General features: G+C 50.4%; 1 protein-coding gene across 1 annotated transcript in view; it reads right to left on the bottom strand.

Moving 5' to 3' along the window:
- NRBP1 (nuclear receptor binding protein 1) overlaps positions 1-22,119 on the bottom strand; it is a 64,518-nt gene extending 42,399 nt beyond the window's left edge. Inside the window, exons 1-2 of the mRNA XM_059727424.1 lie at positions 22,002-22,119; positions 21,337-21,595 (exon numbers count right to left, since the gene is read on the bottom strand). Of these exons, the coding sequence (XP_059583407.1) occupies positions 21,337-21,576 (240 nt within the window). The 5' untranslated portion in view covers positions 21,577-21,595; positions 22,002-22,119. The remainder of the gene's footprint in view (positions 1-21,336; positions 21,596-22,001) is intronic.
- Between the last annotated feature and the right edge of the window lie 2 nt (positions 22,120-22,121).

Here is a 22,121-nt window from a genome sequence, read left to right as displayed (position 1 = left end):
AGCCTGACCAGTGCTGTGTAGAGAGGAAGAATCACCTCCCTGGACCTGTTTGTGAAGCACCTACAGATGCACGACAAGGTGCGATTGGCTCTGCCGACTACTTCATCACATTGACGAGTCATGTTCATCCTGGAGTCAACAGTGACTCCAAGATCTCTTTCTGCCTCAGTGGTGCCGAGAAAGTCACCCCCCCAACCTACAGGTATGATAGCAGTTTTTCCTCCTTAGGTGCGTCCTTATTGAATTGCATCCTGTTGCTCTCTGCCCACTTCCCCAACCTGTCAAGGTCAGCCTGGATCTGGTTCCTCCTCTCCAGAGCGTTAGCTTCACCCCATATCTTTGTGTCATCCACGATGACAGACACAAACACATGTCCCAATGAGACTTTAGTCTGGTGCAAAAGAGATAGCAATCCACCAGCGGTTAGCACTGACCTAGTGAAGGGGCACTTGGAGGGGATGGACGTATTTAAGTCAGCAGGACCCGATGATCTTCACCCAAGAGTACTAAAGGAATTGGCCGGTGTTATAGCGAAACCACTGGCGCAACTGTTTCAGCGCTCGTGGTGCTCAGGACAGGTCCCAGATGACTGGAAAAGGGCCAATGTGATCCCTATTTTCAAGAAGGGGAGGAAGGAGGACCCGGGTAATTACAGGCCAGTTAGCCTCACCTCTATTCTTGGCAAGACCTTAGAAAAAATCATTAAGGATCACATTTGTGGAGGGCCAGCAGGTAATACAATGTTAACGGGCAACCAGCATAGGTTTATAGCAGGCAGATCCTGCCCGACTAACCCGGTGTCTTTTTATGACCAGGTCACAAAGTGCTTAGATGCAGGAGTAGAGGTAGATTTTATTTACATGGATTTTAAAAGGCTTTCGACAGTGTCGCACCCAATTCTTACAAGTAAACTAAGTAGCTGTGATGTGGATTTTTTCCAGTTAGGTGGGTGGAAAACTGGCTTATGGAATGCACCCAGTGGTGGCAGATGGGTCAGTTTCTACCTGGAGAAGTGTGGGCAGTGGTGGCCCCCAAGGCTCTGTCCTTAGACCAGTATTGTTCAGTATCTTCATAAGTGATTTGGATGAGGGTGTAGAAAGCACTCTGTTCAAATTCACAGATGACACCAAACTATGGGATATAGTAACCACACTAGAGGGTAGGGAGTGAATTCAGGTGGATTTGGATAGACTAGGGAAATGGGCGAATCAGAATAGGATGCAATTTAACAAAGTAAGTGCAAAGTGCTGTACCTGGGGAGAAAAATCACCAATACACCTATAGACTGGGAAGTACCATTCTACGTAGTACAGCAGTGGAAAGGGATCTCGGAGTCTTAGTCAACGTAAAAATGAACATGAGTCACCAATGTGATGAGGTAATAAGTAAAGCTAACCGCACTCTTTCCTGCATTAGCAGGTGCATCATGAGAAGGTTTAGGGAGGTGATACTTCCCCTCTATGCAGCACTGGTAAGGCTGCAGATGGAGTAATGCATCCAGTTTTGGGCGCCGCACTTCAAGAGGGATGTGGATAACCTGGAAAGGGTTCAGAGATTCGTATGGTTGATGGCCTGCAGGTAAGATCCTATGAAGACAGATTGAGGGACCTGAATTCCTTCAACCTCTGCAAGAAAAGGCTGAGAGGTGATCTTGTGACTGTCTGCAAACTCATCGGGGGTCAGCAGGGAATAGGAGATACTCTGTTTACCAGGGCACCCTTCGGGGTTACTAGAAATAACGTCCACAAACTGAAGGAGAGTAGATTTAGATTGGACATCAGGAAAAAATTCTTTATGGTGAGGGTTGTCAAAATATGGAATGGGCTTTCAAGGGAGGTGGTGCTTTCCCCTACCTTGGGGGTGCTCAAAAGGAGATTAGACAAGCACCTGGCTGGGGTTACTTGAGCCCAGCGCTCTTTCCTGCCCAGAGCAGGGGGGCAGACTCAATGATCTAATAGGTCCCTTCTGACCCTAGAAACCTAAGGGAGAGTCTGCTTTTGGCCCAGTGCTAGTTGGTTTCTGTCAACACCCTAGATAGTCACTGCTGGTAAAACTGTCAATGACCAGAACATAGAAAGATGAATAAGTAAGAATGGCCAAAGGGTTTTTTGGGGGCAAAGATGAGGCCCGTGAACCAGATCCAACCCATGAACCAACCCTGCACCACACATCCAGCCTGCAGGGCCAAAAGGCTGGGCATACCTGCACTAGGGGGTAGCTGCCAGTGAATCTAGGGTCATAAATCAGTAGCAAGGGACAGTCTGAATGCACTGCAAACACCTTGCAAGCAAGAGCAGTGCCCCAGACCTTAATGTTGTTTCATAGTGGTCATGGTGATGTCATTCAGAGAAATGCCTGGGGTTTACCCCAGAGATAACCAGCCTGAAAAGCAGGTTACCAAAAACAGATCCCTACACAATCTGAGACTAATGATGCCATAGGTTTTTAAGACATATGCATTACCACTTGCTACTACCAAGGCTCCAGATTTTGATGGAAGCCAGGAGACCTGACAGCTGAGCAAGAATAAATATCCACCCAATTCTACACACAACCCTCTCTCCTGTCATAGGGGGGGCAAGGACAAGCAACTCCAGGAGAAGGAGTGGGTAGAAGAGACACTGTCAGCCCAGCTCTTGAGGGACTGGGCATGGAAGCAGCCAACCCCTTGCAATCATCACAAAATGGACCTGCTGTGCAGAGGCCTGTACGTCTTGTTCACCAAGGAAAGAGGTCCAACTCTGACAGTCCCACAGAACCCTGTAGAAGCTGCCACTGCTGCAGGCAAATAGACTGGTATGAACAAGGCTGTTTAAACCTGTGACAAGGATCTGCAAAGGTCCTGGCCGTCACAGGTTGCTGTGATGCTTACCCAAAATATTCTACAAAGTGTGTGAAAAGCTTATGGTTAAAATTAGCCCTACATGTTGCAGTTAGTTAAGGGGATGAAGTTACCACCTCTGTCTAGACACTGGGCCAGTAAGGCAGGTGCGAGAGATGCATCCCTGGGAGAAGCAACCATTACCATCAAGGTTTCTACTTCACTGGGTGCAAGACAAAAGAAAATCCAATGATCCCCTACCCTCCATTTCCCCAAGAGCTTCTGTTGCATCTGGAATGACACCTGGCATGAAAGACTCCTGATCACGCCCTGATACCAGGATTTCTCCCTTCTTGCCTTACTTCTCCTCTCTCCTCTTTCTCCTTAGACGGAGACAAAAGCAGAGTCATAAAGACAACTCCACACTTCGCAAAAGGACTGAAAACTTTGCTAGAGGCAGTTCATGCTATGCCTTTAACAACCTGACACTGGTAAAAGCTGTCTTGGGGCAGCTGATTAGGCCACGTGATGCGTCTCATTTTCTCCGGTAACAAGGCTGCAAGGGACAGCAAGCAACAGTACCAGAAGCCACATTTTCATGCTGTTTTGTGTCCCCAAGGCATGCTTGCCTGAAAGAAACCCAGAATAGATGGGACAGCAAACAATGCTCCAGACTGTATTTGCCAACACTCTCCATTCTCTACCCTACCCCTGCAAAAGGGTCTTACTACCATTTACAGACTGTCAAGCAGCAGTTGTAACTTATAAGAAACAGGACAAAGATTTTAAAGTAGCTGTCAAAATGGGAGTGAGCCAGCAATGACAAGTCAACACAAACTTTAAACAGTTAAGTGGGGTTTAGAATAACAGCAAACGCGAGGTTCGTTTAAATTAACGAACAAGGGGTTCATTAATTTATAGAAAAGAAATTTGGGGGTGTGCTCACTTATTAAGTGGCCAGAAAGCTACAACCCAAACTATCAAGTGATAGGTGAATTTTGTTTAAAAGTGCATTCTGGTTAGAGGGAAGAAGACGCCACTAGTTAGAAATCAACATTTAAAAAAGAAAAAAAGGGTAAGTAGATAATAACCCGTATCGGTTGCAAAATGCAAGTAAGTTAATAAGGGAAAATAAATACCCCTTGGCAAAAAGCCATGGGTGGCGAAGTGAAGGGCAACATGAAGGAGATTAATTAGGAACAAAAGAAATCCCTTCCCTTAGTAGAATGAGATGGTGAAATTGTCAATGATGAAGACAAGGGAGAACTGTTCGGTAAACATTTCTGTTCTGTGCTTAGGGTTTCATAACTAAGGAGGAGATTAAGTAGCATCTATTACAGATATTTCTTTTTAAAGTCAAAAGACCCAGAAAATTTACGCTCCGCAATTGTCCAAGAACATTTCTGGCCCCACAAACATTTTAATGGCGTTTTGGAATACTGAAAAAATGCTTGTGTTGTGCTGAGACTCCGAGGGCAAAAGAGGACGCTCCAGGCAGCGAGCCCAGTTAGGTGCACTTCTAAACCTGGCAATACAATGGAAAGAGGTGATAAACCAAAACAAGGGAATGAATGGGTAAGTGTGCAATTACAGTCAGCACAAAGACTGGCATATAAAGCAATGAAAACAGAGCAGCCACATAATGTAGTCTGGAACGTCTGGTAAGTGGAGCCCAAACAAGCTGCATTTTAATATGGCCAAATTAAAAGTTAAAACATCAAGGAACAAGAACTACACCTACAGAAAAGAACAGGAGACGGCACCTGCAAAGCAATGACTCTGAAAGGACCTGACGATGACAGCCAGGTTGTTTGTCCATGCGAGAGCTTAGCATAAGACTGTGGTAAAAAGGCCAATGCAATTCTTGAATGCATACAGTAGTGAGCAGGGGATCACCTCCTGCCAACACAGTATTGGCAAGACTGGAATGAAGGAGATGCTTCTATGTTCACAAAAAACTGGAGAGGGTGCAGAGAAGAGCCACAAAGTGACTTTGGGACTAGAAACAAAAATATTTCAGCTAGTGAGAGACCTGAGGAGCAAAATCTGCTTGGCCTGTTGGGATGCCCTCAAATGTGGACTGAGGCCTTTTAAACAAGTTGGCTGGACTCAAGATCATGTTAGCTGGTAAAATTTAAGGGCCTTTCATACTCACCATGGGTGGTCAGCATGGGTGATCCAACAGCATAGCACTGATCCATCAATTAGCGAACAGACATCTCAGCCCTGCCTCACTGGGCAGACACGACTGCAGAACAGCCCCTTTCCCCACTCCACCCACGCACTATGCCCTGTTTGAAGGTGCCTCCCATGTCCTCCACCCGTGGCCTGGAGAAGCCTCAGGCTTCATCTGCCCAAGGAAGTCTTTGCTCACATCTGCTGTTCCAGTCAGCAATTCAGCAGAGGTCAGGACACAGGGAGACTGTACCAGCACCAAGCAAGTTCACCCAAACAGCTCTGGGGACAAGGGCTAGCCATAGGGCCTAAAATGCACCAAGCTATCACCACTCTGTCCCTGCACATGAAAGGAGAGGGGAACACTGGCCTTTGCTGGAGCACTGCCCTGCAGAATGGGCCAACTCCAAGCAAAGGTCATTTCACTGTGGTTCAATCCTGCTGCAGCCATCAGGTCCCGCTGCACAGCAGGGCGTAGAACAGTTCTCAAACTCTGGCTCGTCTGTCATAGCTCAACATGTCTTGCATGCTACTAGTCACTGTGGGGGTAAGACTCCAGTAGCCTTTCCCACAATGCCTAACCCAGTTTCACAATTCTGGGAAACAATGCCAAGATTGCCCATGGTCCTCACATGCGCAGAGATCAATGCCAGTATAGTGTCCAATTCTGGTGCCATATGTTAAAAAAGACATGAAGAGAGGGCAGAAAGCCAGAGGTGACCCCTGACAGTTGGTTTGACACATCCAGAAAGCAGGGGCTTGTTTAAAAGAACCTCCCCAAAGAGCCCTGGTTTTGATCTTCCAGAAATCCCTGCTACACAGTAAAGTAGGCTTATGCACTGGTCCAACTCCCTCCCCAGTCCTCACCCCACAGCCATGCCAGAAACCTTAGCCAGGTATTTCCAGTCCCACAACACAATGATCCAGCAACAGCTAGAAAGAGTGCTAGGAAATGGCAAATACAGCTTGTTCCAAGAACCAACCAGCTGCACAGACATGCTCAATGCTCCACTGCTCAGATAAGCCCTCGCTGCCACCACTACCCTCTGGCTGGCATCCACATGTCACCTTGGGGCAGTCTGACACATTCATACTTGACATTTCATCACTGGGCTAGATGTTCTTGGTCTAGTCAGTCACAAAGCATTCACTGTCATCTACTAAAGACAACCCAATGACACAGCTGGCAGAGGGGAGCAGCCTCTCCCAGTTCTGGACACGTTTCCCAGATGTCACTCTCTGACTCTGTTCCAGAGCTGCACTGGCAGGCATGACTTCAATGAGAGGCTAGAGCCAAGCCAAGCCCAGCTGACAGAGGGCATAACCCAGAGAGCAAATAAGTAGGTTGGGTAGAAGAGGTACTGCAGATGGCACCGGGAAGGGAAGGGCAAGGGGAAGGCAGTTCATTCTTTGTTCCGAATGCCAGGGCACTGGCCCGTGTCCAAGGAGTGCCAACACGAGGGCTCAGAGGCAGCTGTAGGGTCGGTGCTTTGAGTGGCAGGCGCTACTGCGTGATCAGCCTCACACAGCAAGCAGAGCTAGTGCAATTTGTTACTGTCACCCAGGGATGGAGCTGAGACAAGTGTAATTGTAGCTTCTCTACAAACCTGACTAAGCAGGAGAACAAAAACTGGAGGTCAGAGAGGCAGTCAAATGTCTGGAGGAAGAAGTTCCTAAAGTGGGGAGGTGGTGCTGGAAAAGCAATTGTGGCTTTAACCCAGAACTGCTGCCGAAGGAAGCACGGCTGAGAGACGTGGAAGATGCACAAAACTCCTACCCTCCAAATGGAAGCAAACACACAAAGGACTAGAAGGGGCCTCTGGGCCACTGAATGTGGTGCCCTGCATCTGCAACAGCACCTAAATAGCAACCATAGCAACTGCTAAAACCTTGCGGGAGCCATTTCAGCAAGATCCTGGTGTGAGAAACGCAGAGAGCTGCAAGTGGGACTGGAGGATGAAGTCAGAACACAGGGCAAAGCTGTTTAGCCTACATCCTGCCATCAAGTGCCCTCAAAAACAAGCAGTGCAGACTGATGACACCACGAGGAGGAATGTGGCCCAGCCACCCCTGCCAGAGAGGACACGTCAGCAGGTTCACTCCAAGCATGAGGGCTGGAGATGCAACAGGGGTGAAGCACAGTCTAAAGAATGCTCCAGAGTACAACACTCAAGTGCTGGAATGAGCCAGCCCAGCGATTAAGGCACTGGCCTCTAAGCCCCAGGTCATTCCCTCCTCTGCTAAAACCATCCTGCACAAACAGGGAAACAAACCGGCTTTAGTTTCCGCACTTGTAGAAGAGAGCCTGTTGACCCACCAGTGAGCAGCATGACAGGGACCCTTAAGGCGGCAGGTGGTTGGTTACTACGCCAGTGGGCCTACTTACTAGCAACACATGGAATTCAATCAAGGACAATCTTAGGGAGCTAGGAGGAGCTAAGAACCCTTGGTGCACGCAACTTCAGATGCTTCCAGATTCAAGGGAGGAGTGAAGGGTTATCAAGCATCAGCTTAAAGAAAACAGCCTGAATGAAAAAAAAGTGTTGCAGTGCTCTTCAGTGAAAGGACTAGACTGCATGATTCCCATTTAAGCAAGCAGGTGCCAACTTTTCCTGCTGGAAGCCAGCAGACAGATGGGTTTAAACTATGAAGGAGGAGAATTGTGTTTACCGTCTAATACAGAGGTTCACTACCTTTTTAGATTCCAGGCCCCTCTCAGAGTGCCAGCTCTTAGCTTCCCCTGGTTTCCTGACTATGGAAAAATAATAGAGCAACTTCACTGTTGTAAAGAACTCGGAAAGACACAACAGCCCAGAATCTTTTTAACACTGAATTCCCACTTGAAATCTCTGGGTTCATCTTGTGAATCATGTTTGCACACCTAGCAGCACTAATGTTGTGAGGAACCCTGTGGCAGCCCTGAACGATCTCAAGGTACCCCAGGATACTGCAGCACTCCACCTGAGACTCACTGGTCTAATACAAGTTTCCATCCTAGGATTCTTGCTTCTTTTTCTGGTACTGGCCACAGAGGGGCCATCTACCTCTGCTCAGACTCAGCCTGTCAAATCCTGTGACAAAGAAATCATAGAAAATTAGGGTCGGAAGGGAGCTCAGGAGGTCATCTAGTTCAACCCCCTGCTCAAAGCAGGACCATCCCCAACTACATCACCCCAGTCAAGGCTTTGTCTAGCTGGGTCTCAAAAACCTCCAAGGATGGAGACTCCACCACCTCTCTGGGTAACCTGTTCCAGTGTTTTACTACTCTCCTAGTGAGAAAATTCTTCCTAGTATCTAATCTAAACTTCCCTTGCTAGAACCTGAGCCCATTGCTTCTTGTTCTGTCATCTGCCACCACTGAGAACAGTCCAGCTCCATCCTCTTTGCAACTCACTTATAGGGAGGTGAAGGCTGCTATTCAGTCCCCCTCGGTCTTCTCTTCTCCAGACTAAATCAGCCCAGTCTCTTCAGCCTCTCCTCACAAGTCATGTGCCCCAGCCCACAACCATTTCCACTGCCCTCCATTGGACTCTCTCCAATGTGTCCACATACTTTCTGTAGTGGGGGACCCACAACTGAATACAGGACTCCAGATGTGGCCTCCCCAGTGCTAAATAGAGGGAAAGAATCACTGCCCTTTATCTGCTAGCAATGCTCCTACCAATGCAGCCCAGGATGCCGTTAGCCTTCTTGGTGACAAGAGCACACTGCTGTCTCCTATTCAGCTTCTTGTCCCCTGTCATCCCCAGGTCCTTTACTACAGAGCTGCTGCCCAGCCAGTTAGCCCCCAGCCTGTACCAGTGTGTGAAACTGTTTTGTCCTAAGTGCAGGACTTTGCACTTGTCCTTGTTGAACCTCACGAGATTCCTCCTATCCAATCCTCCAATTTGTCCAGGTCACTCCGAATCCTACCCCTAACACCAATCCCTAGCCCCCAGCTTGGTGTCACCTGCAAACTTGCTGAGGGTGCACTCTATGCCATTGTCCAGGTCACTGATGAAGACATTGAACAAAACTGGCCCCAGGATGGACTCCTGGGGCACTCCACTTGATATCAGCTCCCAGCTAGACATCAAGCAATTGATTACTACCCTCTAAGCCTGATGCTCCAGCCAGTTTTCTATCCACGTTACAGTCCATTCATCCAGCACATACTCCCTTAGCTTACCTGTGAGGATGTTGTGGGAGACTATATCAAAAGCCTTGCTAAAATCAAGGTACCCCACATCCACAGAACCAGTCAAGAGCATACACAAGTTTGCAACAACAGGCTAGACAGGGAATATGCAGAGTGCAGGGGTGCAGTTGCATGCCCCCTTGATTCCTGCTCCATCCAAACTTTAAAACCAACTGCTTGGAAAGGGCAGCAGGCAGTACTGAAGTCCCTTAACTTCACGCCTCATCTTTCTCCACTCTGCAAGTGTGAACAACCCTCTTTCTCCTTTTTAATAGTGTTGAGATTCCATTATTCAAACTATCCTTTCTTCTGCAACATTGCTGTCTGCTGTCCATCCCCGATTGTCTCTCTCATCCGTTTCACAGCCCTGCAGACTGTTTTTGGCTCTGTTACCACACCCAAATTAAGCTAATGTTACCACACCTGAATTAAGGTTTTTAATTCAAGTATAGAAATGATGGGCTCCCAGAATCAGGACTGGGCTCCCAACGGAGGTGGTACTCTCCCCTACCTTGGGGGTTTTTAAGAGAAGACTAGACAAGCATCTGGCTGGGGTCATCTGACCTCAGCGCTCTTTCCTGCCCAGGGCAGGGGGTAGGACTCATTGATCTACTGAGGTCCCTTCCTACCCTGACATCTGTGAATCCATGACTGACAGTGAAGTATTGTGGGTCCTGTCAAGATGCTCAGGAGAGTCAGATCTGATTTTATGAATCCAAGTAGGAGATAGGCAGACAGGGTTCTCTGGGTAAATGGGATATCTTTTATTAGACCAACTAAATGACCAAAAGCTTGCAAATAAAGATTTTATTTTTGTGCAAGCATCTAGTCAGTCTAATAAAAGATATCTCATTTACCCAGAGAACCTTATCTACCTATGTCCTTAGACCAACATGGCTATAACCAACACCCGTGAAATGCGAGGATGAGATGCACAGTTAACTACAATGACCACAGGACTAACGATCCAATCTCTTAGGACATTTTTGCATAGCTGGTTGCGTTTGTTTAAAAAATTCTGTATAACCTAGCAAATTAGTGCACATTCCAATAGTTATTCAGTTTAAGATCAAAGCAAAATGAATATAACATAGTGCAAGCCCCCTCAGGTAAAGTTTCTCTTTAACTGTAGAAAAAGGTGTTGAGTGATATGGGGACACACTATATGCATCCCACCACCCTTTTCAAAATCCTAGATCCACTCCTGAATATGTGGCTACATGTTCTTGAATGCAGCAATCCCCAGCAGAGTATTGAGGAGGGAGAGCAGTCCAGCAAGGAAGTGAAAGGAAAAGCAGCCATCAGGTGCCTAAGACAGAGCCAGGACCAGAAGAAAACAAAAAAAGAAAGAGCAATGGTTTCCATGCCCAATCACACACAAGACAGCATGCTTATGGGGGCTGCCACAGCTCTGAGGAGCGCAGACTGCTGACCCAGAGAAGGGGGATGAACAGCAAAGTGACAGCATTTGCCAGTAAAAACAGGAAACAAGAAACATGGTCTCAGACCAACTGTTAACAACCTTAAGTCTGAGGGGAAACCTTGTAGCCACCTATAAGTTTATCAAGAGAGGACAACAGGGAATTGGAGATCCGCTATTTACCAGAGCACCCCTAGGAGTAACTAGGAATAATGGGTGCAGATTAGTGCAAAGTAGATTCAGGTTTGACATTAAGAAGAATTTTTTTACAGTAAGGGTGGCCAGAATCTGGAATGGGCTTCCAAGAAAGGTGGTGCTATCACCTAACTTGGAGGTCTTCAAGAGGAGGCTTGATGGTCACCTGGCTGGGGTCATCTGACCTCGGTCCTCCTTCCTACCAGGGGCAGGGGGTCAGACACAATGATCCTTTGTGGTCCCTTCCAACTCTACAATCTATGAATCTAGATGGCAAAGAATTAGATATTAGACAGAATCTGGTGAACACGCAAGGGAAGGGGAAGAAAGAAGCAGGCTGCCATAATACTGCCAGCATAATTAAGGGACTGTAACCTTCTAAATGTGCATCTGAGGCAATGGTCCTCACCCTCTCCAGGGGACAGCCACCCTCCACAACTTGTGAATTCAGTGGCACCCCTGATTAAGGACCAACTGCTGTAATGCCACCACTTACCTCAGCTGTTCTCAACCTGGGGGCTGCTGCATGCTCCTGCCTATATTAGTGTTTTCTGATAAACCAAAAACAGTTGGAGCAGAAATGCAATGAGTTGTGCATGCTCTGGGCAAAACTCCTCTGTGCCCCTGAGGCGGGGTGGAGAAGAAAGGGTGGTCTTCCCTGCCCTATCCCTAGACCCAGCTCCTCCAGCTGGGCAGTGCAGAGAGCTTCTGCATTCCTGCCAGACCCCTCCAACCCAGCAGTACAAAGGGCTGCAGCCAGAGCACACGCTTTTGCCACAGCCCTTCCCAGTCCAACACTACACACTTCCCCCAGACACAGAGGGCATGCACAGTCTCACCTGCAGGGGCACTGCTATTTCCAGGAGGAGCACATAGGGCAGGGGTGGGCAAAATGAGGCCCAAGGGCTGGATGCAGCCCACCAGGCTGTTCCATGTGGCCCGCGGGGCCCCTAAAAAATTTAGAAAATTAATATTAATCTGCCCTGGGCTGCCTGCCTTGCGGCCCTCGATGGCTTGCTGAAACTCAGTAAGCAGCCCTCTGCCCAAAATAATTGCCCACCCCCGACATATGGTCAGGTGCTTGCAGAAAGAGTGCTTGCTCCTGCCCCAACTGCTTCCTGATCTGTCTCTGCAAGAGGCATGCAGGGCATTTTAAGCTACCCGCAGCACCCACAGCACAGCACCCTTGGAAGGGGCTCATGGCAGCCTGGTACCCCAGTTGAGAACAGGTTATCTAGGGCAAAGGAATAAAAGGAAGATGTTAAATCAAGGAGAGGATTAAATCAGAGCCTGTTCTGAAGGAACAGGGAGGTGTGAGATGTTATTCATTTAGCACCATGACTGCACACAGCATCAACAGGCATCACAAGGAAAATGGAGAAAGGCCTGCCCCACCACACACACAGGCCACTACCACCAGCTGATACCAAGACCGAGACCCAGACATGAAAACAAAGTCCAGAAGATTCAGCCATGAACTATCCACAGCACACAAAGCTATAACAAGCAAACTGTAACATGTTACAGAGAACCATTTATCCCTTTTTAAAAGGTTCATCTTTTTTCCCCCCTGCCTCAAGAAGCAAAGCAAAAACTTTGCTTGCTATATCCCATGCCTAGAGATATTTTTTTCTGAGTCTCAGTCAAGTCACAAAAGTCCTACACAAATGGGAAGCAAAAACTATTTTACTAAGCTGCTCATCTCGACCCTACATTTGCAAGTGGTTTGACCTGCAAGCCCGAATGCATTTCTCTTGCAGCATTCAACAAGGGGTTACGGTGGACAAGGAGCTGAACAGGAGCCAGCAGTGTGCCCTTGTTACCAAGAAAGCTAACAGCATCCTGGGCTGCACTGGTAGGAGTGTTGACAGCAGATGGAGGGCAGTGATTCTTCCCCTCTATTCAGCACTGGGGAGGCCACATCTGGAGTCCTGTGTCCAGTTGTGGGCCCCCCACTACAGAAAGGATGTGGACAAGTTGGAGAGAGTCCAGCAGAAGGCAAGGAAAACGGTTGGGGGGCTGAAGCACATGACTTGAGAGGAGAGGCTGAAGGAACTGGGCTTATATAATCTGCAGAAGAGAAGACCGAGGGGTGATTTGATAGCAGCCTTCAACTCCCTGCAGGGGGGCTACAAAGAGGATGGAGCTGGACTGTTCTCAGTGGGGGCAGGTGACAGGACAAGGAGCAATGGGCTCAAGCTGCAGCAAGGGAAGGTGAGGTTAGATATTATGAAGAGCTTTCTCACGAGGAGGGTGGTGAAGCACTGGAACAGGCTACGCAGAGAGGTGATGGAGTCTCCATCCTTGTAAGTTCTGAAGACCTGGTTAGACTAGATGAGACCTCCTGAGGTCCTTTCCAGCTTGAATTTTCTATGATTCTATGAAATCACCTCACACTTCACCTAGTAATCACAGATTCATTTCACTGGTGAACAAGACTAATTCCAGGTTCTTAACCCAGCTGTGAACCTGCAAGCTCCTGCCTTCTTATATCACTTGCAAATACAAGGAAACATTTTAAACCCTCATTAAATAGCATCCTGATGGCCAAAAACATCACATGCTCTATCAGCATCCAGCACCTTACTAGCTTACCTACCAGCAGTTTGAGATCAAGCTGCTTCGATTCAGAGCCATGGTTGATGCAGAAACACCAACCAATATTATTATTATTATTCCCTAGCATAAAATGGGAGTCAAGGCAGAAATGAAGCAACGTGGCCAAGATCCTACAAGTAAGTAGCAGCAGAGCTGAGAACAGAACACAGATCCTGCTCTGGCATAGTGCCATTCTGCCCCATTCAAAAAAAAAAAATCTGGTGACTTTAATCCCAAAGCCTTGCTGCTCTTCATTCCTGCTGCTTATGTACAGCTAGACCAGCTCCTGGGCATACAGCTCTCCCTATGCTCCATAGGTCTGAGTGCTGCAGTTCCTTCCTCTCTGCCTGCCACTACTGGTCATCCCCACCGTATGCCAGCTGCCGTGTGCCCCCTGCCATGTCCAAGCTGACATCTTTGCCTCCCAACCACTGTGCAGTTCAGCTCACCCTGCCATTTTCCCCACAGGCACGGGAAGACCGGGACTTCTCTCAGAGCAGGCTGCATCACCTTCTTAGTAGCTGCCTCACCTGGTGCCAGAGCTGTGCACCCAGGTAGTAAGCATGTGCTCTGAGGAAGACAGGCACTGCCAAACCACAGCAGGGTGCAGAAAAAAGGAATAGGCTTTCAGACACTGGCTCCTAAGCAAAGTTCAAAACTGACCAGAGTGGCCAATGTTACAGAGATGGGAGCATTATGGGATTTTGCTGGAGGATAGCTTGTACCATACAGAGTAGGTCCTGCAATATCCACAGGTCTCTTATCAGGGAATAGTGCTAGTGGAGGACTTCAACTGTAGATAGTAGAGAAATGTCAGACACACTTTACCAAGAGACATGGCCTGCTCCACTTGGGCTATGAACTCCACAGGGCAGGCACAGACTCTGATCCCAAGTTCCAGGCAAACTGCATGGTCCTCTAGCAGGGTTTAAGAAGCCAATGCCTTGGCTGCCCGAATACAGAGTTATTGGCAGTTCCTATAGTTTATCATATAAGAGTCTGCAAAAGCAGGTCCTTCAGACCTGTCATGGGATTTCATACCACATCTGTTGTCATCTGCTGCCAAGCTGGTTGCATCTTTGCAGATGCTTAGACCAAGCAGCCTCAGAGTAGGAGCAAAAGCTAGCAACATGTCAGATGCCAGCCTGAGCAGACTTTAGCTCCTCCACATCCTGCAACTACGACCTACAACTGTGGCCAAGTCCTGATCTTGCAGCAGCTGAGATCTCTGGAGTGTTCCCTTAAGCCAGATGCAGAGAGACACTAGCTGCAGCTGGGCTGGGCAGGAAGGATCAGGTATACTGGCAAGCCACGTACAGAGAACGTCTTGTAACAGAGCCTGGCCAGGCAAGCAAAAGCTGAAACCCAGCTAACATGGCCAAGCACAGAGGAAAGCTGGAAGGGGAGCAGGCAGCTTCCCAGGCTGTGCCAGTTTCCCTTCCCCACACCAAGGCAGCACGAAGGCAGAAGCGGTGCTGAGCTGACAAAGCACTGAGAGCAGCCAGCTGTCTACTGCAGTCAATCAGCAAGAGTCATGGACAACAGACCAGCCTCCTCTACACCCTACACTGCCTTCTCCTCATTCAAGCTGTCCCAGGGCTCACTCCTTCCAGGCAGCCATCCAGCAAGGCTGTAGACTCCTCCAAAGTTTCTACAGCTTCCCCTCCTTGGAGCATGCTGCCAGTGCACATCCACTTGGCACAACATTGCACCTGCTGGAAGAGCAGGTCCACAGCTGAAACCTGTCAACAAGCTGATGTCCCTCCCAAGTCCTCGACACCCGCTCCATTGTTCTGAGCCAGCATCCCAGGCTCTGGAAAGCTGAAAGGCCACAAGAAAGTCTCTCCCCACCCATTTTATACTAAAGCAGTGGAAATTTGCAAGGGGGCCAGGAAGAGGCAGGGACAAAAGTACATCTTCTGTATCCTCAGCAAGCTTTTCCATAGGCACAGAGGGGCAGGACAGAGCCAAGAAAACCTCAGAGGTCAAGCCGCTCATACACTGTCTCCCAGACTCCCCAGGCTTTCACCATGTTCTCATGATATTCTCATGATATTCCCATGCTCTCATGATATTCTCATTAGGAAGATGGCACAGCATATAATTGGGAGGAGAGATTGGCAGCGTTCCCCATGGGCGTGTTACAGTACCATTTAGTGTATCATGAAGGATTTGGAGGTCCACTCCTCCCCAGTATGTCAGCTCCCGTCTTATCATAGAATCATTGGTCTGCATTAGGTATGCTCATGATACTCAAGTGAGATTGAAACAAGTTTTAAGTCTCCCCATCAAGATGGAACAGTTCACCATCAAACTAATCCTTGCAAACCTACCAGCAAGTGGACGCAGACCTTTGATCTTAGCAACCCAGTACAACAAGTTGCTTCTTAGAGACTTGGATGAGCTGCAACAGCAGTAGGGCAAGCAGCACAAAGGCTCTCTAGAACACGTAAATGCAAATGCTGTCAAGGGGGCTCAGAGAAATGCAGGCACACGTACGCAAGTGTATAGGCAGGGTCAAGGAGAGCAAGCAGAGAGCAGTGCGGTCACTAAACACCAAGCCACAGGCCAGGACCACGCACACCTGGCCAGCCACAGACTCTGCTGTCCAAGCCCCCCACCAAGCCAAACCCAGAAACACTGGGCTGGCAAGTTCCATAAAGCAGAACACCCAAGTTCCGCTTTCAGCAGAGCACCGGCACTGCTGTGTTCCCGATGAAGACACCCTTGCCCAACCCCGGTGCCTCACAGGGAGACAATATGGCCACAGAACTTGATCTGTGCCCAAGCAATGCATTTGCATTCTCCAGGCCCTGCCAGGCTACCAACTGCTGGCACGCCACTGCAATCCACCTCAGCAGAGCTGCTTGTTTGTTGGGGGCAAAGGGGGTAATAGAGCACAACAGGTATGGTTCTGGCAGAAGAATGAATTATACATGCAAAAACAGATGAAGAGGAGTAGTAAGGGAGCAGGGGGGTGGGAGCTCAGATCAGGTCAGCGGGTGGGCAGCAGAAGGAACAGGGGACCTCATCCTTCATTCCCCCCCTGCTTGAGCCAGAACATGGGACGGCTCTGTTGTTATGGGTGAGAGGGAAAAGGTGAGGTCTTTCTTCCTGCCCTTGTGTGCACTGGGATCTGAATGCCCCCAACCCTGGCACACATGCACGCACACTTGTGCATGCACACTCATCAGAAAGAAGATGTAATTTGTATTTAGATGAGCAGTGTGGAGCACCTGCCTTGCCGAACACTGTGATGCTGGCTACATTTCACACCCTTTTCAATACACAGGCTGAACTCAAACACACTTTTACTTACCTGCTACTAAACCCACAGGCCCTTATGCCATCTTGCACATTGTCACTGAACCTCACAGAACTCACTGCTGAAATAAGAACTAGGACCTGAAAAGACCCCAGGGGCCACTGCCTTGAGTCCTCCTATCACAGAGGGTCATGGCAGATTACCCCTTTCGTACACTGATCAAGCTAAGGTACCCTGGACTTTATTCTATACGTACTTTTCCTGTGCTCATGAACAAGGACAGAGACAGGGCCCACATTCACTCCCCTCGACCATAAGCAGCAGCCCCAGATCTCCCCAGAGCAATCACAGCTTTGCCACACTGCTCCAGACAATCCCGCCTCCATTCAATATGCTGAATGCCATGGAGGGCATGCTAACACTTTCCAGTAGCTCCTGCCCACTCCAGGGACAGAGGCTAAGTCAGCACTAGGCTGTGCCTCGACTCTTTTCAGTTGTCTTCAGAGCTTTGAGTTCTGCTCTTTCCGAACATTAAGTTCAGCAGAAGACTTGTTGGCAGCTTTAACTCTGCAGTAAAGCTGCCAGTCACCATCTACACCAGACTTCTTACCTGGAAGAAAACCCTGCCCACATTGCATGCACCTTACAGCCTAATATTAACTAGACACATTTTACCCAAGGAAGCCCATGTAACAATAGGGACTAAGCCTGCAACATCAGACATGATAAGCCTGCTCTTTAACAGAGCTTTTCAGTCCTGATAGCTTGGTTGCAGCAACAACTGCAACCCCCTCCTTTTGTCAAGGCAGGGCTTTAGTGAATAACGACCAACTTGCTCTGGCCCTCAGGCCTGTGCATGAGGCCTGATGTGCTAGCTCAGTGGGAGCAAACTTTCTGGCAGGCGTGCCACAAATTAAGCCCCATGCATGCCACTCCAATCCCCTTCCCCTGTCTGATCTGCTGCTCTGCTCCCTGCCTTTCTGCCACCATGCTACCTGACTCCTTCCCAGTCTGCTGCACGGCCACCCAAGCTAGCTAAACCACAGCATGCTCCAAAGCCTGCAGGTCGGCAAAAGCTGCCGAAATTCTGTGCCATTTTACACTCCTGTTCACAGGACTCTCCATTGCTCAGTGCAGCAGGAGCCCTGGAGGAAAGCACAGGGAAAAGAGGTGTCTGAGCACACTGCTAACAGAGCCTGCCCTTGGAACCCCAGAGCCAGCGCAGGGAGCAGGCACCCCAATGGTGAAAGTCTGCCCAGGCAATCAGCAAAAGAGAGGACGCTGAAATAAGACTGCTAAAGTTGCTAGGTAACCATGCTATTGTACTTCAGTTCATGGAACAGCCTATGACAGCTTGTGCAAATGATGTAATGCTAGTATCCTGCGTCTCACTAGCTGAACGAACTGTCATTCACTTGCCCGGGGAAAGAACGGAGAGTTCTTAGAACAATGACTTGCACCGGTCCCTTTGCTCACAGCACGGTCAGGGTGACCTGCTCCTACCTCACTACTCTCCAAACCATTCTCCTTGAAGGGGAAAAGCTCTCCACTTGGTCTCAGGCAAGGGGGAAAGGGTCTGAGGAAAATGGCAAAGGAATAAAGAAACTGGGGAAAAAACCTAGCAGAAAGCACACAGCAGCGTTAGACTTCTGTGCTCACCTGCAAGTCTCTTCCACCCACTCAAGGCCCCAGAGGCAGATGACCCTGGCAGGGAAGAGGAGGGGTGGGACGGAAAGATCACAGCTGCTGTGTGAGTCCCCCTGATACCCACTAAGGGCTGCGGTAACAAAGCGAGCCCAACCGTGCTGCCAGCTCTGCCCAGCCAGAGGCACGTGACAATCCCAAAGAGCTTGGCTGCAAGGAAAGACAACTTCAAAGCCTGTTACTTAGGCATTCCAAGTTAGGAAACACAAGAATAAATGCTGCCTGTACAACCTTAATTTGTCCCCTGGGTGACCGTGTCACTAAATGCACTGATGATCACACTAGCCAGTTTCGGAGGAGCCTGCCTCATTTAGAAAGGCCATTGCTCAGGAAATGAATCAGGGCTGTGTAATGACAAAGTCTGTTTTTAATAGGATCCCAACCTCACTGTCACCAAAGCCAAGAGGCACGTAGCAAATAAAGACTTCTCGACTCAGAATAGTCAGCGCAGAACAAGCTGCTCTACAATAGCTCCTTGTGTGGACACCAACCTGGAATAAAAGCCACTTCTATTCCAGAATAGCTGGGGTACTCAAAGCAGGCTGGTATTGCAGAACAGGGCCAGCACAGGGCAGCAGCCCAGAATAAGCCGCTGCTCAACAGCTACTGGAGTCAAGTTCACCCAGCAGACAGCTCAAAGCAGGAGCCCACAGGTCAGGGTTGGTTAAAAGAGCTGAATGCCATCCCAGACACTGGTTCCAACAGCCCTGGGTGACCCATGTGCCAAGCTTCACAGGGGCCCCCTAGCTACACGGTCACCCACTTGAGCCCATTGAGTGCTCAGCTACAACCGAAGCCAAAAGGAGACATGAATGCCCAGCATCTCTAAGAGGACACACCGTGACAGGGCAAGAAGCACAGGCCTGCGAATCAGGGAGGTCCACATTTGCTCTAGCTCAGAAACTGACTTGCTGCAGCCTTTGATAGGCACTTTTCTGGTTCTTAACCTGTAAAACCAGGCACCTCATGACCTCAGCTTAGAGAGATGCCTAACGCTGCAGCACAGGCATCACCCTGGGGCGCCAGGCATGTGTCCAACCATGAGGCACCCACAATTAAGGGATTTTGCAAGTTCTAGCTCTAACTTCCCTCCATCTCAGACCCTTCCCAGGCAAAAACGTTTCTTACCCACAAGCATGTTGCAAAAGCAATTAGCACCCGGAGAACTCTATTAACAAGCACCACAGAGAAGCCAAGGACTAGCTGACCTCCTGAGGTTCCTTTCAACCCTCACGTCCTAGGATTCTATGATTTTAATCATCCCACATTCACAGGGAGCACACCAAATAAGGCAGGGACTTGCATACCAGGTACTGAGCAGCTGCCTCATCCCATGCCCCAGCAGGACACGGCCGCATGGAGAAGACAGCCTGTGCTCATGTACTGAGGGCTGTATCAGAAAGCAACATGCAAGGAAGCAGAGATGGGGTTTCATGCAAATGCCTTCCTCCGCAGCACAACAAGGGTGTGTCTGGACCAGGACAAGAGTGCGTTTTGCCTTGTGTTCCCAGACACAAACTAAAATCCTAGTGAAAACAAGGCTGCTTGCTGTCTCACCCTTATGAGCAGGTGGAGGTCTGTGGGAAGTCTGGGTTTACCTGGGCCTTGTAACATGCCAGAATCACAGCTGCCTGGTTTTGCAGTGGAACTTTGATGCCCCACAAGTCAAGGCAAGGCAAAGCCTAAGCGGAGGAAGGAGGAGGAAAGGACTCTATCACCAGAGACCTGTTTCTGTGGACTGCAACAGGGAACAATCCCTGGCCTTTGCAGAGCACCTGGGCAAGTCCTGCCACCTGAGCAGAGATTAGCTCTGGGCCTGTTTCCCAGCACAGGACAAACAGTTATAGCAGTCAAAGGGATGGGGTGGAAATATCATGTTTCAGCTGCACCCACTTTGCTCTGTCTGCACGCTCCTATCCCACAATAATCACAAGGTAAAGTAGGGCAGCCAACCCCAGAGTGAAAGAAGGGTAAGTGAGGGCAGCTCAACCTCACATCCTCTAGGACAAGGAGCAGACAAGTGAAACAGTTACAAGGGACGGCTTGATGAGCACTCATGGGCAGTGTGTTCCCCCAACACAGGGGCTTTAAATCAGTGTCACTGTGAACCTAGCCACACCACAGTCAGTAAATGCAAGTGCCACAGCAGACAGCAGAAAGGCGGCAGGCTCTCCATGACTGGAAGATCTAGGCCACGGGGGAGCCTTACAGAAGACCAATAAAATGCTGATGTGCAGCAGTGGGGAGTAGAGCAAACTGCATGGAAGCCAAGTTCACACAGACTGGCCCTGCCTAGAAAGCTACGTCTGGCTCTAGCAGCAGCTTCCCAGCAAACCTGCAGCAAAGCAGAGCCCTAATTACAACAGGCCAGCCTGCAGCTGACGGAGCTGGCTGACAGGGACAAGCTCGGGGTCAGATGGTCTCAGCTGTCACATCAGCTAAGAAACGCACAGGACAGACTAGACTCCAAGCACCAAAGGGTGCGACGGGACAGGCAGGCCAGTGCCCACGCATGCCCTGCCCCCACCCAGCACGTTGGGACCAAAGTGGAGACGCAGGCCCAGTAAAGAGACAGGGACGTCCCCGTTACGCACAGAGAGGAGGGGGCTGAGCATGCCAGAACCCAAAGCAGTCTCCTTCAAGGGCTGCATGAGCCCGTGCTGCTTGTGGCCAGCGGCTACCCCGAGGCACAGCTCTCCCCACGGGAGTCAGACCCAGCAGCTCCTCCCTGCTCTGACCCAGCACAAGCACGGGTCCACGCTACCCCGCGGAGGGCTGCACAGGGCGGGGACAGGCCCATGAAAGTGAGGACGGACAAGGCCTGCCGCGGAGCCAGGAGCAAGGAGGGTGGGACTCGCCGCCCAGAGGGACCAGGTTGCTCCCCCGCGAGGTCTGAGCCCCGCTCCTGCCCCAAGGCAGAGCTGTTGGGTGCTGGGCTGGGAGCTCCATGCTCCCCCTCCTCCTGCCCCGCAGGCACCCACCTCCTCGCGCCTCTTCTGCCAGCGCCCACAGGGGGACTCCTCCAGGATCTCAGACTCGTCCTCGCTCTCCTCCTCCTCTTCTTCCTCTGGCGGCTGCGCAGCTGGGGCCGGAGCCGTGGCTGGGGCCGCGGACGTTACCGGCGGAGACACTGACGCCAGCCCCGCACCCGACGAGGACAGCTCAGACTTGGGGTCCGAGCCGCTGCCAGCGCCCATGGGCTTGGGCTCGCCTTCCGACATGCTCGTCTGGCTGCGCCACCTGCAGCGGGAGGGCGAGTCACGGGGTGCAGGTACACCCCGACACTCCTCCGTCCCAGCCCCCACCCCCAGACCTGCCTTACACCCCTCATCTCACCCCCCTGCCCCCACCCTTCTGACCCGTCCTCCAGATCTGCCCCCTCCACCCGCGCCTTACCCCACTTACTGGCCCCCACACTTCCCCCCACCCCTTTAGACCCAACCCCTTGTGGCCCCCTGGCCCCCAGACCTGCCCTGCCCTGGCCTGCCCCGCCCCCTCCGCCTCCCCGCCTCCCCGCCCGGCCCGGCGCCGCTGAGTGACAGGCCGGAGGGGGGGCGCGGCCAGGGAGGCCGCCGAGACCAGACCAGGCCCGGCCCCGGAGAGGGGAAGGGAAGGGAAGGGAGGGGGGGTCGCGGCTCGCACTCACCGGCTCGTGCCGGCGCCTCTGCTCGGCCTGGGACGTCTCCGAGAGCGACCAACCGCCGCGGCACTCAACGAACCCTGCTGGCGGCGCCGAAGGGGGCGGAGCAGGCGGGGCTCCCCGCGG

This window comes from Alligator mississippiensis, chromosome 1 (genome assembly GCF_030867095.1).
Source record: "Alligator mississippiensis isolate rAllMis1 chromosome 1, rAllMis1, whole genome shotgun sequence".
Taxonomy (NCBI): Eukaryota; Metazoa; Chordata; order Crocodylia; family Alligatoridae; genus Alligator; species Alligator mississippiensis.
This window is presented reverse-complemented; position numbering and strand designations above follow the sequence as displayed.